At 41.5% G+C, this 18,173-nt stretch overlaps 1 protein-coding gene across 1 annotated transcript; it reads right to left on the bottom strand.

The window, feature by feature from the left end:
• Positions 1-239: 239 nt before the first annotated feature.
• Positions 240-17,528, bottom strand: SLC30A4 (solute carrier family 30 member 4). The gene is made up of 7 exons (XM_017805090.1): positions 17,102-17,528; positions 12,164-12,310; positions 6,768-6,921; positions 5,787-6,024; positions 5,387-5,492; positions 3,007-3,141; positions 240-2,362 (listed from the first exon to the last, which is right to left on the bottom strand). Exons 1-7 carry the CDS (start codon positions 17,490-17,492, stop codon positions 2,208-2,210), a joined length of 1,326 nt encoding a protein of 441 aa, XP_017660579.1. The 5' UTR covers positions 17,493-17,528; the 3' UTR covers positions 240-2,207.
• Between the last annotated feature and the right edge of the window lie 645 nt (positions 17,529-18,173).

The raw sequence follows: 18,173 nt of genomic DNA, 5'->3' as shown, positions 1-18,173 counted from the left end.
ATAAATATTTTATAAGACAATGCGAAGTTTAATAATTGATTTCATAAAACCCACAACAAAGCAACACACTTCTGCTTTTTTCTTCAATTAAACAAATGTGTAGTAAATTATTAAAAAACTGCAAATACAATACATGTCTACTGTACTTCAACACCTAATTACATCAACTGTAAACCCCAATTTAATTAAAACCCATTTGAGTATTAGTATGTGCAAAATACCTGTTGTTTGTGGTTTGGTTTTTTTTTCCCAGTAAGTTTGTAAGGATGGGATGCACATTTTTCATGAACTGTGATATGGCTTAATTAATGACAGTGTTTGTATTGCAGCATTACCTTCCTGAGCACAGGGCTGCTCTGCCTCTGAGCTGCCTGAGCTCCCATGCTGGACTCAAGTATTCCCATTTCTTGCCAGAACAGATACAAACACAATCCAGTGTTACGTGCACTTTGTCCAAATTCACAATGTGCTGCCACTTTTAACCAATAAAAATTCAGCATGTGACCCCTACCTCCAAAAAGGGAAGAAAAGAAGCCAAGATTGTTACCACCAATTGCAGGTACAAATCAGCCTGATGAATATGTGAAACTCTAGAAACAGAAAACAGCTTAAGTATTCACAGCTGAGTATCACAATATCCATAACTGGGTGGAAATTTTCCTTTCTGATCCACAACAGAGAACTACTTTTGATGTCAGTGGAAGTTCTGCATAAAGGTCAAAGTCCAGAATAAACAAAAAAAAATATTTGAAGCCAAGTTCTTTCCATCTTCTAAACTTTGCAGGTTGTGTTCTTGCCACCCTTAACTTCTTCAATGCCAATGACTTCACAAGCAGGCACAAATCTGAGCTTGCAGGTGTAGGACAGCTTAGTGTCAAGATTTATATCTTGTGTACATTCAAAGTACAGGGGTTCCACAATGAGGCCAAACAATTCAGCTTTGGGGACGCTGAGGTGTCCAGATGAATGAACAGTCCTTTCAGCTGCCTCATCTCTATAAATACAAAAAGGCCTTTCTGCCCCTGTAGGTTGTTATGACATTGTCCAACACCATCAGGTTACTGAGCTTGCTTGGATTTTGCTTTATTCATGAGCTTAGTAGTGGGAACTGCTATTGCAGTGGCATTCCTGTCAGGATACTGCCGTGCTGTGCTCAAAGCAAAGGTGGAAAGGTCAGAGACCCGTGACTGAGGGAACAGGACATCTCTAAAACTCCTGCTCCCCACTTTCCTGTTGGATGCACATCTCTGGCATGTCTGCAGATTGCACTGGAGAGCATCTGCACATCAAGCATTATTTCTAACATTTGACTTTTCTTTTAAAACAGAACAATCATGGAAAAATGATCAATTACAGGACATTTATTAATTACAATTAGAGTGCATGCTAAGCAACTGGCCTTTTAATGTGATGGGTTTAGACATTCAAGACTATTTATAAGAAAGTCATCTTACAAGTCAAAACTTTGTAAAATAAATAACCTGTTTCTAATGTATAAACCCTATTCTAAAATACATTAAGATAACTGATCACTTAAAACACTTTGGGTCCAGTGTTGGGTCTCTAGTTAAATACCACAAGTCTGGGCAAAGATCTTCCTGTCTGGATCTCTGAATGCCCAGATTAAAGCTAACTTTCTGGTGTGGGTATAGTAAATTCTGTATTTTGCAGTGTCTCCAAAGGGACAGTTTCCACAAGAATTCAACTAGCACTGTATGCATTCCAGTTTAAGATACTGTATGAAAATTACTATTGCAAAAATACTGATAATGAATTTGGGGATCATGACATATTGTGCAACCCTGGCAGGGTCAGCATTAAGAGACTTTTGATTGAAATACTGAATATTTGATGCTCCATTTGGAGTGCAGGTACTTTGTGGTACATAATGACTAAAGGACAATATTGGACTGTAATTTGTGAGGTATCTGCAGAGCCACGTTGCAGTTTGTAAACAATAATCTGAAAACAGCTTTGTCTCAAAATCATAATAAATTGAATAAATCAGTACAAGGGAGAGAGTAAAACACACGTTCTGTAGGGCAACCACTGCACTTTCTGCAGCACCAGTTCTCCCTGCTGCATGTCCCATGGTACAAAGCCACATATTCATGGTCACTATTTGAGAATTTTCATTTTGCATTTATTGCTCTCAGTCTTTGACTACAAGGTAAAGAATAAGGCAGCAGTTCCCAAAACATATGAAATTAGGCACTGGAACTCTGACAACTTGCACAGGTTTTGCTGATTTCCTGTTTGTAACTCTGGAGCTGGACAGAGCACTTGTACATTCCAAAGGTGTTCAGCAGCAGGTGTCGGGCCTTGGACTGAACGTCCTCCCATTTAGATGAACTACCAGGAACTGGAAAATTAAGAAAATCATAATAAATTCACTATCTAAGAAACTCAGACAATCCATCTGTTCTCAAATGTATCACAGTGTTACCAACTACAATAATCTTTGTTCAGGCTCATTTATTAGTTTAATGTTGTTCTGTGGTCACTGTGTACTCTCTCTCCATTATTTTACACTTTTAGGTCTATATTCTCCAACTAGATTCAACTCTTGGTAAAACCGTATGTGTTAGACACCATCCCCCCAAAACCTGAGCTTTCTCACTAAGAATTAATATTCATGGTATAGTTAGATGTGTAAATCAGCATATGTTTTGGCAAAACATTTGTTTTTCACATGTCAGATTGTTCCACGTTAGAACTTCCCCTTTTCTTTTCCTAGGCAAGTGAGAGAACTTCTGAGGAAAAATTGTGTGTTGCTTTTTTACCCCTACCCAGAGAATCTGTACTGGATGTTTTGGTGTGAATGTATTTTATTTGCACAATTTTCATTTACACCATATCTTTCTGGGCAAAGAGGTTTTATTCCTCACTGCACAAAACCCCAGAATAATATTTCTTGGTTCAACTTAGATAACAATATGAAGAGGAAGTGGTGGGGGTTTTCCTACACTTACATTTAATTTAGAATTATGCTATACAGCAGCTTACCCAGTTGCAAGTGGACTATGGCAGTTGTTTTTCCTGCAGTGAGAGACCAAACATTTAAATCTTCTATAGAATAAACATCTTCAATTTTCATCAAGTCTTCCTTGATGCGGTCCACGTTTAAATGCCTCGGAACTCCTGTGATTCCAAACAAGAGATAAAATTAATTCTGTCTCCTGGAAACTCTCAGTGGCCTTTCATGACAGTACTCAATGCCAAAAAAGATAGAATTTATACTGTTGGAAGTGATAAGTAACTTCCATGTTATTAGCAGAAAATAATATGGAAATTGGCCTGTATGGACACAGAAGTTGAACAGGAATTGCAGTGCTGCCTCAAATGTAATTTGTCCTGCCCAGAATCCGCTCTCTGGCAACAACCAGCATTAGATCCCTTGGAATGATGTACTTTTGTAGACAACTTTACTGCGGCTTCTAACCCCCAGTAACTGCTTCAACCAGACTCTGAGGTCAGAATACAGGAAAAAAACACCAGGGCCTGTCTCCTGAAACTTCTCTTCAAGTAACTGGTATGATGTTCACAGGCTCACAGTAACCCATCTGCAGCATTAACTCACAGGACTTCATCTCACAGGGTGGCACCTCTGCAAATCACTGACTGCTCTGATCAAGTCCTTTTGGTATTTTCAGTAGTTGCAGCGCCTCTATAGCTTCCCACCACCACCCTTGATCTGTACAAAGGGCAAAATCAAAATTCTAGATGATCAACATGGGTCAAAAACTAATACAAACAGACTGAATAAACTCTGAATAGTTTTATTTCTATAAAAGCTTTTTACTGTTTATCTTCCAGTTTTATGGAGTTTCTTTATATATACTCGCTTCTCAAATTTCTTCATTTTTTGCATGATTTCTCCAAACCTGATGCCTTACTTTCTTTTAAATTATGTCAGTTCCAGTACCATCTCTTTTGAAAGTTCTATGTCTAGGATTGTCTCACATGAAACAAAATTTTCCTTCTCATGGAGACCATCAAAAGTTATTTAGCTGATAAATAACTGCCTGGTATTATTTGTACAGCTTCCTTTTTCCCAGGAAACACAGATTTAAATCCTCATATCTACAACACACTCTTGACAAACTTCCATTCTGCTTTATTAATCTTAATGAAAAGCTAGAATCTCATTGCTTGTGTTAGAAAGCTATTCAATGTTTTAATTTAGTACTCCTAGTCTAATGATGAAACTTAAGTTGAAATTAATACCAAAAGGACCAATTTCAAGGATCTTGAAGTAGTTTCCAATATAAATGCAAGTTCATTCTCTGGAGATCCTGAATTTGAGTTGGAAAAATTCCCTGCCATGCATAAAGCCCATGTATCATCACTTTTAATAATATCATTAATAGGGGATTTTTATGACAGCTGGGATACCTATGCAAACAGCAACAACTCACAACATCTGGAATCTGATACATCATTAGTCTTATCTGTTTTCTGCAGCCAAATCTGAGCTATTGCCTTGGAGCTAATTAAGGATTCTTGAGCAAATTTCATTGGTTTTGCCTTCTCAGTGAACTTCCATTTTGTTGCCTTTTTTTTTTTTTAATCCTAAGTGACAGCAAATACACTTGAATGAAGATTCTGAGTTTTCTGATTTAACCTCGTAACATAATAAAAGTAAAGTCAGTAATAATTCACTTGAGACAGCTAGGAAGGTGCAGCTAAAACCTAGCATTTTTCTCCCAGCCCTAACATCTTCACTTTCATAAAGTAAGAGCACTAGATCAAGCAGTAAGAGTTGGCAGGTAAGCTACGATAAAGCAAAGAATGTTGCTGGCATCTTTCCCTCTACATGAGATAAGATTCTTTAGCCTATGTTCAGGTTTTTCTTCCCTATTTTATTTCTTCTTTTACACCACTCTTTACTTGTAGCTTCCCCTGTGGTAACAGCAGAAGCACACAAGTAACACAAAGGCACTTGTGGAAAAGGGGAAGACAGGACAGAGGTGAACCATCTGTCCAGTCATTTGGTCTAAGCTTCCTCCTTTTACACTCATCCACATCCACTTCAACTTCACAAGTAACTGAAGTGAAAGTGTAGAACTGAATCTGAGCAAAGGTTCACTTGGTTCAGCTGAGAGCCACTGCAGACACACAAGAAAGTTGTATGTGTTTCACTTCCCCACCTCCTGATGGCAAAGTGGGAGCACAGGTAGGACTTGTGTCATTCTGGCAGAGGACAAACACACCCAAACACTGCAGCAATTTAGATGAGCCGTAAGGAACCAACAGACAGCAGCAGCAAGACAAACAGATCTCCAGGCACAATCCACTTAGAAATGGTGATTGTGATGTCAAAAAAATTGCCAGTGCTCTCTGGTATTTGGCATGTAAAGTACTGCAGACTGTGCACAGATCTTACCTTCCAGAATAATAACTCCCGTGTCACAGAGAATTCGAACTGTTGTGAAAACCACCAGTATGGAAAATACATATGTACATATAGGATCAGCAATCTTGTATTCTGGCTGCAAGGGAAAATCCACAGTGTTAAAAGGATGTATGAAAATAAGCTCACTTACAAAAATGTGACTCAGAAAATGCAGTTAGTTCTAGTTTCAATTTCTATGAATTTTTTTGTTCGAATAGTTATAAAATATGTAGTAGAGATAGTTTTGCTTATTTTGCATGAATGTATGAAGCTTATAATAAAATATCACAGCTATTTTTCATACTTATAACAACAGGCCCCTTTTTAATTTAATCACTGGAGTTTAAGTTAAAAGAATTCCACGCTGCCTCAAAGAGCAGCCATTCCTTACCTTAAAGCGTATGATGTAGGCAGCCACGAGCACTCCAATACTTTGTACCAGGTCCCCCAGGGCGTGTACAAATGCTGCTCTCACGGCAAGGCTGCTGTGTCCATGGCCACTGCCATGTCCATGGCCATGGCCACTGCCGTGGGCCGTGCTCGGAGAGCTCGACTGAGGTACGTGAGAGTGAGGGTGGGAGTGCGAGTGAGAGTGAAGGTGGCCAGACTGATTCAGCAAAAAACCCATTCTGAAAGGGAAAAAAGAAAAGCACTCCAAGAAACAGGCTTTTAGAGTTGGGTGTGTGGGTAGGTTTTCACAGAATCACAGAATATGCCAAGTTGGAAGGGACCCACAAGGATTGTCAAGTCCAACTCTGAGCCCTGCGTAGGACCATCTCCAAGAATCACACCCTGTGCCTGAGAGCATTGTCCAAACACATCTTGAGCTCTGGCAGCCTTGGTGCTGTGACCACTGTTCTGGGGAGCCTGTTCCAGCCACCCTCTGGTTGAAGAACTTTTTTTCTAATGTCCAACCTAAACCTCCCCTGACACAACTTCAGGCCATTCCCTCGGGTCCTGTCTCTGGTCTCCACAGAGCAGAGATCAGTGCCTGCCCCTGCTCTTCCCCTCACAAGGAAGTTGAAACTGCAATGAGGTCTCCCCTCGGTCTCCTCCAGGCTGAACAGACCAAGTGCCCTCAGCTGCCCCTCACTCGGCTTCCCCTCAAAGCCCTTCACCATCTTGATTGCCCTCTTTTGGATGCTCTCTAATAGCTTAATATTTTGTTGCTTTTTTCCCTTTCAGTTTAAACAAAATAATTGAAAAAGTAATACTCAGCATAATTTCTGGTCTTATCTACGAAATTTAAGAGGTCCAGCAAAATTATATCCCATGGAAAAGTTACATGGGAAAAGTTACAGGCCATGAATGAATTAGCAGCTTATTCAGAAATACATTTATGAGTGTTAATGGAGAGAAGGGGAGATCTTACATTAAGTTAACTGCAACACCGACGGCCGCTGTGATCAGCATGATATCACCATTTATTTCATAGTCCATATGGATAGTTCTTTGAACAGCCTCATACAAGAGGAATGCCATAAGGATATAGACCAGCAATACACTAATGATGGCTGACAGTACTTCTGCAAAAAGAAAGGAAACAACATTATAAAAATGTGTCTCAGATCTATTTCTATTTCCAAATTAGAACATGGACAGAGCCTTAATGTTTTTAACGATTTTATGAGTATTATAAAACCAACTATAAACTAATATGTTTAGCGGTAAATAACACTTGTAAAGTAGGATTAACAAATGGAGTTTGTTCTCATCAGCTCCTTCATGCTTCCCTGCCACCAGCATATCCCTCAAACTATGTCTTCTCTGAAAACTTCTGCAGAGGTGATGACCCTGACTTCCTCAGACAAGCCAGAACATTTGCCTGAGAAGCTGCAGGCAAAGGCCGTGCCCAGGGGAGAGGAGGACAGGTGATCTCAAACATCACCAACACACCTACAAATAAGAGAAGGCCTGATTTCAAGTGTCCACAGTATTAAGCTGGATTTAGAAATGACTTTTATATATCCTTTTGTATTTAGGATGGAGAAGAAATTATAAAAAGATAAAGAAACTGAACAGTACAAACTGGTCAGACATGACAGTCCTAAGCTTCTACACATACACATTACCTATTGCAGATTTCAGCTACAAAGGATTGCTGAATGTTAGTATCTCTATTGGTGTGATATGCTGTTTTAACATTATCTAATATTTACCAAATATTCATATTTCACAAAAGTAAGAGCATTATGACCAATATTTTGGTGTAGGAATTTTATCTGATCAGCAGGGACTTTCAAAAGGAAATATATAAAGATAAAATTAGAAAGTTAATAAAAACTCCTAATTATTTGACTGCACTGCACCTTCCACTGCCATTGACATCTGTGAAAAGTGGTGAGAGCTCTCTACAAGGTTCCTCCTGTTCAGATGTGAGGTAAACAGGTCTGAATATTCTACAGGTCAGGACCTTTTGTGCTGTTTGCCTCAGTGACGAAATTGGGCTGGTAACAGCATACATAAACCTGAGGAGGACGAGTCTACACTACAGTTTTAAGGTCTTACTACAAAGAATACAGGTATTCCTAAATGGGTCACTAGATTCATTTTATCATAAACATACTTTTACCCTCTAGCTTAAAATTATTACCCTGCTGCAACTGAAGTTTAAAAAAAGGAAAAAAAAAAAAAAAGGCAAGATAGCTGAGAGAGAAAACACTGGCCCAGTTAACAACTGTCTCAGTTATAAGCAAGTTAATACAGGGCTTTGCAAAAAGCACTGGGAAGACCTTAATGCTCACTCCATTGTACTTGCATGCAAATCTGCAGCCATGCCTGAGTAATCTGTAATCATTATGTGTAATGCTCATTACTGTCACTTGCCAGATGGATCACTGGGACCTCAGCCTTCCTGTGTGAACTCAAAGATCAGAGTTAGAATTAATTTACTTGAAATTTGAATGGTTGTTCTTCCCCTTAGGTCCACACATGTTGCCCTGATTTATTCCCCAGTAAGGGCAAAGTTCTGCTCTTGGCTATAGCACAGCTCTGAGAATACTCATCTGAGAATTGCCTCACTTCTCCCTCCACTTTGAATCTGTCAGCATGTAGATTTTGTAACCACCTTTGATTACTGCAGAAAATGTCACTTCTGACACAGAAGTGTTTTAATTTTATTTATTGAATATGACATAAAAAGACCCATGCAGCCATATCAGCATTTTAATATCACCAAAATCACTTGATCCATACACTGAATTACGGGAGGAGAAACTCACCCCAATGCATTCAGCTGCTGGGTGGTGTGTCACTGCCTGGACAAGTACCAGCATTACCAGGCAGTAACAAGGCTCTGAAAGGCAACTGTCTCAGATGATTTCAGAGCAACCTGAAAATCCTGGAAATATCTGTGTAAGTGGCAGCCTTCTTTACAAAGTTGGCAGATTACTCAGGGCAACAGCCTTAAAAACACACAATACATTGCTTAGAAGGTTTTCCAGAATGCTTTTTAAAAAACTTTTGAAGCCATGGCACATTACCATTTACCAGAGAAATAACATAGAGTGCTTCTACAATCTAAACCCATGTTTTCTGCAATGGAAGTCAGTGTTTTCCTTGCAGGGCCTTCCACAGTCACTGTCGTGTCAGCACTGTACATTTGTGCTGAGATCTTTCACTTCTTGTGAAATGAACTGTGCACTGGCTCAGTGGACTGGCTGATTCTGTCATTACTAACATTGTCTCTGCAGCAATGGAAAAGTGCCAGGTTCCGTATCTATGCTTAAATCTGCTCGGTGTCTTGCTGAAAAGGAGGTATCTACACTTGGTGGTGAAACAGAACTACTTCTGCCTTCAAGAATACAATCCTTTTTAGACGTGACTGCAATTTCCATTACTTTGTCTTCACTTTTCTAAACCATTCCTGAATCTGTCAGCCTCATTTTCACCCCTGAGAATGGAATAAAACTGAAGATGGAGCATACATAATGTGCATCCAGAGAGAATTCAAATAAATGAAAACTAGTACTAACTTCCCTCTGGAATTTGACTAGACAAGTAATAGGTCTGTTGTCTTTACCAAGCAATGTTTATGGGAACAAGTTTGAAAATTCATCATTTTACAAGCAAAAATGATAATGAGTACCAGAAACATTGTTCATTAGAATGTTCTCATGCCTACTGTATGTATGGATTATCTTAAACTTAATGTAAAGCAGGTCAGTGATGAGACAGTTCTTGCATATATTCCCAGCTTTAAACAAGCGCTCCACATTTTTCTGTGACAGATGCCCAATCTGTACCCTATTTTTAACATTCTGTCATGTTTTAACATCTCTCACATGGAATTTAAGCTATTGTTGAAATGATGTTATTTGCTGACAAGCTTCTTACATATAGGTTATTTGGGAAAATGTGTTACAGCAAGGATATACCCTAGAAACTGCTTTGTTCCATTGCCAGCATTCACTGATGTGTGAAAGTGGGCCCTCAGGCCATGGCATTCAGACTGGGTGCCTAAACCAGGCATATAAATTTCACAAACGGGATTTTTAAAAAAACTCTGTGTAGCAGTTTTGAACCATCCCATCTTCTGTACTTTGGAGGTCCCTGGTAGAGCTTTCACCTGCTTCCTCTTCCTTACTACAGCCACAGAAACTCTCCCCCCAGCCCCAGGTCCTAGTCCTCCTCCTCCTCCACCAGACAGAGCGGCACTGCTGCAGTGCAGAACAATGGCTGAGGTAGGAAGGAACCCCTGGAAACTGTGCAGTCCTGCTCAGAGGAGGGAAACTCCAGCAGGTTGCTCAGGGCTCCTTCCAGTAGGGTTTTGTGTTTTTCCAGTTGTGGACACTCCACAACCTGTTCTAGTCTTTGACCACCTACTGGCACTGGGCAGCAGAAAAGGAGTAATTGTTGCAGAACTGAGAGGCTGCTCCCTGTAGCTTCTCCCAGGGACAAGGTGGTAGGCAATACAAACTAATTTTATTGGCTAGATCGAGCCCATGGACCACCACTGGATCAGTCTGGTCAGTACTTTTCCTGGCAGTAAAATGACAAGAAAAAGAGATATAGAAAATGAGATGGCAGGAATCCTCAGGGATTTGTCCTTGCAAATTAATTGAAAAGTCAGTGAAAATTTACAGAATTGAAAAAGATTTTAATGGTTAAGTAAGTTTCTTTTATTTTTCCCAAGATAAACTGTTTTAAGCTAGGCCATGGCATTTTTAATTTATGTGCTATTTGGTTTTAGAAAAGTTACAAAGACATATAAACTACTCAAATGATTTTGAAATAGGGTTAAAGTATGTATAAATGCTAGCAAACATCCTTCTGGAGAGTATGAGCAAATGCCAGGGGCCTACCTGCAAGGTCAGGTTTCAGTATTAGGGGAGCTCCTATGGCAAAATTAAAACTTCATGAAAGAAAAGTTTGTAATGGGAAATGCTGGCATTGCTAATGCTTTCTTGCTAAAGCCCCAAAGAGCTTTGCTAGTGTACAGAGTTATGCATTCATGCATTAGTGACTAACTGATGACAAATGACAAGGAGTGATGGAGTTGTTGAATTCTACTGCTGTTCTAGCAGCCAAAATAAGAATTGCAAATAATGACTACATAAGACTGAAATTCCTTGAAAAATGTATTCTATAGAATGTATAGGGCACAGGTAGAAAATGTGACAATAGAAATTATCTATTTCATGAAAAATAAAGCTTTGAAGATTTTGATAAAATGTCTAGAAGACCTGCAGCTGTATATTGTGAATTATTATATCCAATTCACAACCACAGGAAAACACCCTGTATCATCATTACATTTCCAATCATGAAGTAATGAATCCTGAAAATACCCTTCCAAGGTTTAGTTCATAATTCTGTTTATACTTCTTTTTACAGACACGTAAACCAGGCAGAGGTTAAATAACTTGCTGTATTGCAAACCACAGGACATTTTGACCTCAGCTTTGTGTGGTTTGGGGAATGCAAGAGGAATGATGTATGCAACTTCGGGCAGGGCACGGCTCTCTAATAATATGTTCGACATAACTTTTTAGTTCTGGATTAAAATGTCATTTTTCACATTGAATAAGACCTTTTTCCAGTGTCACGATTCTGCTGAAGTCAATGAGACCTCATAAATCCTGGGCACTGGCAATAATCTGTTGTGAACAACAACAGACTGATGTGCACAGCTCCTGCACCAACAAGCTCCTCAGTGTGTCACAGGAGCAGTAACAGTGGTACAGCAGTGAGTACAAAGAATGTATCCCTCTTTTGCTCAGCAGCCTCAGTTCCAAAGCACAAAGGTGCACAGGGGCCTGAGCTGATGCAACAGCCCATTAACTATGGACGGGCTGTGAAACACAGCTCTGCAGCCACCCTTGTTCTCACTCAGAACAGTTTCCCTCCTCTGAACCCTTTTTAATCATTTTAGGCCATGGTTAATTTGCAGGAAGTCACAATGTGATCATGTATCCAATTCCCCAACCTTCCTCTTTAAGATAAAGATGAATCAAGCATTCAGAATTTAACTCTGATTCTGCCAAGTCCTAGTTCCACAGAGATGAACAGACTCATCCTGCTCCCAGTGAATGAGACTCTGCCATCAAACTTTGAGCCACAGGGGTTTTTTATCTATTCCCTTGTGGCAATACTACCTAAGTAGTATATCCACAATGGCCAGTGAAAGGGCATTAAGAGTCAGGGTGTTAAAGCAACTCTTAGGTTTGCTGCTACTTTCTTTCTAGTTACTTATTCTTCTAGAACTTGCTGATCTTTACAGTTGTTGCTTAAAATACTCTGTAATAGCAAAATCTGATATTTACATACCTAAGCGATGAAATCCAAAAGTGAACCTCTTTGTTGGAGATTTTGCAGACAGCCAGAGAGCAAGCAGGGTCAAAATAATACCACTAAGGTCAGTTAACATGTGAAGTGCATCTGTCATAATTGCTAGACTGTTAGCAACATAGCCACCTGAAAACAAAATTGGAAAAGTCAGGACACACGACATTTTTAATTATCCTATATAATATCCTCTTGGCACAGCTGACAGTTATTTATTTTCAGAACAGTGCATTAAGTGCAGGAGAGCCCGTCTTATAATCACTAAAAGGGGGGGTGGGTTTGCTATTACAAGCAAAACGCCATGCTGTAATTTAAAGCTACCACAGTTAAAAGTGCAGTCAAGTGTGCTTTCTATTAAGAGTAACATAAAAAGGATTCACTCCTGTTATTCTCACACAGACTACTTGCATAATAACCTGTGCAAGATGAGGCCCAAAATAGTTTTGTATCTTTCCTCTATATATTACTGCACATGTGTTTAATCAACTGATCCTTTTATTAAACTACCTCTGTTAAACATTGTGATATTTCAGAACAGGGACAGAAGTCCAAAGACTCAATAAAAAGGAAATTTACCCTGCCCCCTTTCTATTTTTGCTAAAATACCTTTTAACCTTCATTATTCCCTGTCCTGGCAGGATTGTGTGAGTTCTGCCAATATCTATTGCAAGCAATGACTTTCAATTGCACAGCATTCTTCTCTGTTATTTATTACCATAATTTTTTTCTCGTAATTATGAGCTGTATTGAGACAAATAACCCGAGATCAAAGGTTAATATCTTTGTTCCAATTCAATTGCTAATGCCACTACTGGATGGTGAGAGATTTGAACAATGCACCTCTCTCTTAAGTATCCCTTATCCAAAGGGGAATCAAGGACGGACTGTGTTGTCTTCCATATGCTTGAAGGTAAGCCCATTTTCTCAGGAAAGATCACATCTTCAGTGTCAGCTCAGCCATGATTTGGTTTCTCTTTTTACCTTGAGATTGTCATTCAGCCTGTAAATTTGTACCAAGTGAAGCATGCAGCTGGTGTGCCATTTGTGTGCCATTTGGCAGGCTTGAGGCTCCAACTAACATTTCAAATAAAGCAATTTTACATACAATTAAAATTGTCTTAGTGAAGAGGCTGACCACGAAGAAATGGCAAAGAGGAATTCACAACTTTGTTTTTAAGATCAGTCATAAAACCTGTGTGTGTGTGGCTGTGGGTGTTTGTATGTGCACACCTGCAGACAGAGCTACTCTCTCCTCCCCAGCCAAACACGCACAGCGTGGCTGCTGCTGTAGTGTTGCTGTACTGTGGGTAACTACAAATACACTACATTTCAACCAGTTCCCATCCTAAGTCAAATTCCTCTTCTGAATTTCTCCAAAAGGCCATCACAGCTCAAAGATTTAGCAATTCAGTGGCTTTTTGAGTAAAATGAGTTACGGCTTTCCTTTCTGAATTAGTTTGTGTTCTCACATAATTTAAAAAAAATACTTAGGAAAGTGCAACTCAGCCTCTTTTATAGTCAACAGAAAAGAAAAAACAATTTATTTCTGAAGACATTCAGTTCAGCAGTTTACACGTATCATTATTTACAGTATATATGTTAATTCTAAAGTATTAATTTTGAGAATCACTTCAGTCCAAGGTGAGTCAATTCTATTTCACCCAGCCTCTCACCTTTAAAGCCTTTCAAAATAAAATGGTAAAGAAGGAATTCAGGTACTGAAGCTGACCATAATGCAGTGTGTGGATTAAGAAAACATTATTGACATTTATTGAATTCTGAAATCAAAGGTTCTCTGTTCCCAAAAGTTCATTGCTTGGTTAAAGGTACTGCCTAGGGGCTATTTAAACACAATTGGCAACTTAGAAAAAAAGACATGTATAACCTTTACAAATAGACAGCTTGATGGTTCACCACTGTTTTCAGTGACCTGTGAAGGATAGAAGTTCTTCTCATGCACAATCAATTAGAAATCCTCAAACATAGCTGAAAACATCAAAACCCTGTCAGAAAAGCTAACTAGGTTTTGTGGTATGATTTTCTTTTCTTGATGCAAAATGGTTTCCACAAAGCGTAAGTTTTTACCTGACTGTTCATCAAATTAAACAACAAACACTGAGATAGGCTGGAGTAATGAGCTTGGCTACCCTTTGAAAAAAATATGTCAATCAAGATTTCACAAAAAAAGCTGCTGAAATAAGATTTCCTTCATCTTGACATTAGTAACAGACAGCAGAAAGATTTTTACTGAGTGAATTAATCGTCTGAGAGGGTCTTCTGTCTTTTTCTCAGAAACTCAAATCTGTCAAAGGTCATAGAAAGAAGTCAGTTACAACATCCTATATGATCAAACAGTTTCCCAAATACCTGAGCTTTAGATCAATTCATAAAGTTCCAAAATTTGAAACCAACCAGACAGAACACATCACAGGGCTGGAGTGAAAGAAATTAAACAAGTAGGGCACTGACCCAGGACTCGAGGGCTCTTTCTTTAGTTACTCTTCTGCTGCTGACTACTTGCCCTATTGACAAGTCATTCAGGTCGAGATCCACGAAAGTACAGAGATGCCCAAGCCCTCTATTTATTCTCTGTGGAAGATGGATGCCTGAATATTTTATGGGTCTGGCCTCAGTGCTCTCTGATTCTGTGCCCAAAGAATGAAACAGGGGTGGCAAAAGCACCTGAGGAGGACAAGCCTTCACTACAGCACTAATGCTTTGTACAGACAAATCCACCACCCTGACTGTATGGGAGATGTGACAGTGATGAGAGAGTATTATTACTCTTAACATCTATTTTTTTCAGAGCTCTCCCTGCACTAGCTATGGAGAGGTCTACAACAGTGTGAATCAGACCCAAAGCCCCAAACACACACTCTGAGTTCAGCATCAACATGCCAACAGCACAGACATATTATTCAGCAAGAGGTCCTTCAGAGGAACTAAGTTCGGTGTACATCAACACTCTGGTATTGGTATAAATAAAACCAAATAACATCATTCTCAGGTTAAAGGGTGTCTACATCTAAGATACAACACCGTTACTTATCAAATTAACCTGAGTTCATGCTGAACCAAAACCTCAGCCAGAGAAAAACCATGGAGCCAGGGGGCAAGTGCAGGCATTCGGCCAAATCCCCACAACAGGGTTGGCACGAAGCACCTTATCCATGATAAGCTGATGTATTGTGGCAGTGTTATTAATGACTAACCACACACTGAGATATGCTGAAGGACAAAACCACTTTTTTTTCCATTAACCCACATTCCTGAAATAAGGTCCCAAATAAAACTGGTGCAGACACAGTATTCTGGTCTCTCTCTGAAAAACAGAACATTTCTCCTAAGGATTTTTTTTCCTACATCTGTAGGAAAAATGGCATTATTTATCCTCTATTTTGCTTCCTAGCCATCTCATACAGGTTTGTCTTAAAAACATAATTCAGAGCTGTCCTAGGACAAGCATCCAAGAGCATGAGTTCACTTCACATGAGCAAACAACTGACCAAAACTGCATAGCTGTGGAGGAGGAGGGTGTAGGTCTCATATTACTATACCTGAGGCATCTCTGTTCTTCACTTTCAGGAAGTTTTTATGATTACATTTCTTTTTTTTTTCTTTTTGTGAATTATGGCAAATAATTCATCTGATTAGCTCTGATTTAGACTTGAATGTTGAAATTAAAGCAATTTAAAAGCAATTAATTGCTACAGAGAGACCTGGCTCAACATACATATCAATGTACCGGCACTGCATAATGGTCCCCATGACTCCAAATCAGGGGACAGTGCTTGGGAACATTTAAGCATTCTTCAGGAGGCTGAGTCCCACCGAGCAGACACTTGCACTGAATGGCATGGATGTACCCAAAAGACAGATAGTAACAAGACATGCGTACTGGTAAATGAACAGAGATTAAAAGATAAATATTAAACTTTGTAAAAATGATTAGATAATGGCAAAGGGATAACATTTAACAGCTAATCTATGCATCCCAGGGGCTTTCACGTTTAATTTTATTCCAAGCCTATGCTGCAAGCCTGCAACAAGCCTGCTGGATAAAGCAGTTGTTGGGTACAGATTGCTGTATAATTCACAGGTTTTCCTCCACCTGCACAGCACCTGGTTGTGAGCCCTTAGGAGGGAACAATAAAAGCTGAGCTTGAGCACAAGATTCATTCTTCTGACCAACGACAATCAGGTACTTATACAGGAACTCATTTTCAGGTAAAAACCCACCATACTTCTGCAAGTACTAACAAACAAAACCCACAAATAATTTAATCCAACTACTTGGTACCTCTTATAATTTGCAATGGGAAGTATTAAAATATCTATTACTTTAATTGACTGTGTATGATTTATGTCTGGATGGAGCACATGCTAGTCCAGACCACAGGAGGACATCAAGAGGTTGTCCAGAGAGTGGCTTCTTCACTGGATTGCTATTGATAGCTCAGGACACGTCTTTTCAGTTCTAAGTAACTGTGTATTGCTGAATCTGGTGTATTTCTCTCTTCTCATATTGCAAACACAGCGAGATTTTATGGAAGTAACTGAACAATACTGAGAATGAAATTGTTCATTCTGCTTCTCCTTTGTTAAAAACGCCTTACAAACTTATAGGAGAAACTTACAAGGAGAAATAAAAAGCCATTAAACATACAAAAGAATACATATTTTATGCATATTTAACACATTTGATAACAGATTCGGGCAAGGGAAGTTGCAAATTTTTTCATTGAAAATACACGTTGGACTTCATTCTCTCTCACTACTCTGAACGTGCTGCTAATGTCTCTGATTTCTCTAAAGGACTGATGGTTTCTCTCAGTAAATACTTGAAGCCAAGGCAGGAGCAGCGTTAACAAACTGTGATGCACCGCGCCCAAGGGATGGCACAAAGGGCCCCCGACTCACCTATGAGCTCCCCGGTCATGAAGAGGAGGTAGAGGATGGCAGCGAGCGCCAGCCGCTTCTTCACCTTCCTCTGCTTGGAGCGCTCCCGCCGGCTGCTGCAGCCGCTGCAGGGGTCCGGCCGGCCGGCCCGGGCGCTGCGCAGGGCGATGTCCCGCTCCAGCAGGGACTCGTCGTCGGACGGCAGCCCCGGGGGTGCCCCGTTCACCGGCGTCTCCGGGGCCGCCTCCGAGCCGTCGTCCGCCACCACCACGCGCAGCTTGTTAAACCTGGGGAAGTCCTCATCCCCCACCTCGTCCGAGAAGTCAAAGGCACTGGAGTCGTTCAGGAACAGCGGGTCCTCGCCCCTCCGCAGCAGGGACTTGATGCTCGCCCAGAGCCCGGCCCCGGCCATCGCGGCGGTGCCCGGGGGGCCCTCGCCGTGCGCGGCCGACCCGCCGCGGGCGGCTCCGCTGGCGCAGCTGTGCCCTGGCAGGCGGCGCCCGACCGCTCCTCGTCCCGTCAGGGCATGTCCCCTACATCGCCCCGCGGGGCCCTGCGCAGGCCGCCCGGAACGCGGCGCGGGGCTCCGGCACGCCCGGCGCACTCCGGCACCCCCGGTCCGCACCGCCGCCCCCGCGCCGGGCACGGCGGGCGCTGTCACCGCCGGGCCGCGCAGCGCCCAGCCCCGGTCACGGCGCGGCCGGGCAGGCGGCGCCGGGCGCAGGGCCGCCTCCTCCCTGCCGGCGCAGGGGGAGCGCCGCCGCTGCCGCCATGCGCGTCACATCCCCCCGCGGGCGGGCACCGCGATCCCGCACCGCGATCCCGGGGCCGCCCCGCGGGACCCGCGTCCCCTGCGCGCCCGCGGACCCCGCCGGCACCGCGCCTGCGCCACCCGCAGCGGGGCGGCCGCGGGTTCGAGTCCCGCCGAGCGCGGGGCGCGGGGGCCGCACGGCGGGGTCGGGGCGCGGCGGGGCCCGCCCGTCCCTCGCGGTACCTGGCGGGCTGTTCCCGTCCCTGCTTTTGTGCTCAGTGGGTAAATGCCGTGCGAGGTACAGACTGACAACTGCCAAAGCCCTACAATCCAGGTGTGATC

Source organism: Lepidothrix coronata, unplaced genomic scaffold (assembly GCF_001604755.1).
Source record: "Lepidothrix coronata isolate B3197 unplaced genomic scaffold, Lepidothrix_coronata-1.0 Scaffold11, whole genome shotgun sequence".
Classification (NCBI taxonomy): Eukaryota; Metazoa; Chordata; class Aves; order Passeriformes; family Pipridae; genus Lepidothrix; species Lepidothrix coronata.
The sequence above is the reverse complement of the archived record's forward strand: the minus strand, read 5'-3'. Positions and strand labels throughout refer to the sequence as shown.

What these genes read in the sequence shown, in the direction of transcription:
- SLC30A4 (XM_017805090.1), bottom strand. Translation starts at nt 17,492, where the DNA reads ATGGCCGGGGCCGGGCTCTGGGCGAGCATCAAGTCCCTGCTGCGGAGG. An exon ending in CATGACCGGGGAGCTCATAG is followed by an intron (nt 12,311 to 17,101) that starts GTGAGTCGGGGG and finishes TTTTGTTTTCAG; the next exon opens with GTGGCTATGTTGCTAACAGT. An exon ending in TTTTGGATTTCATCGCTTAG is followed by an intron (nt 6,922 to 12,163) that starts GTATGTAAATAT and finishes TTCTTTTTGCAG; the next exon opens with AAGTACTGTCAGCCATCATT.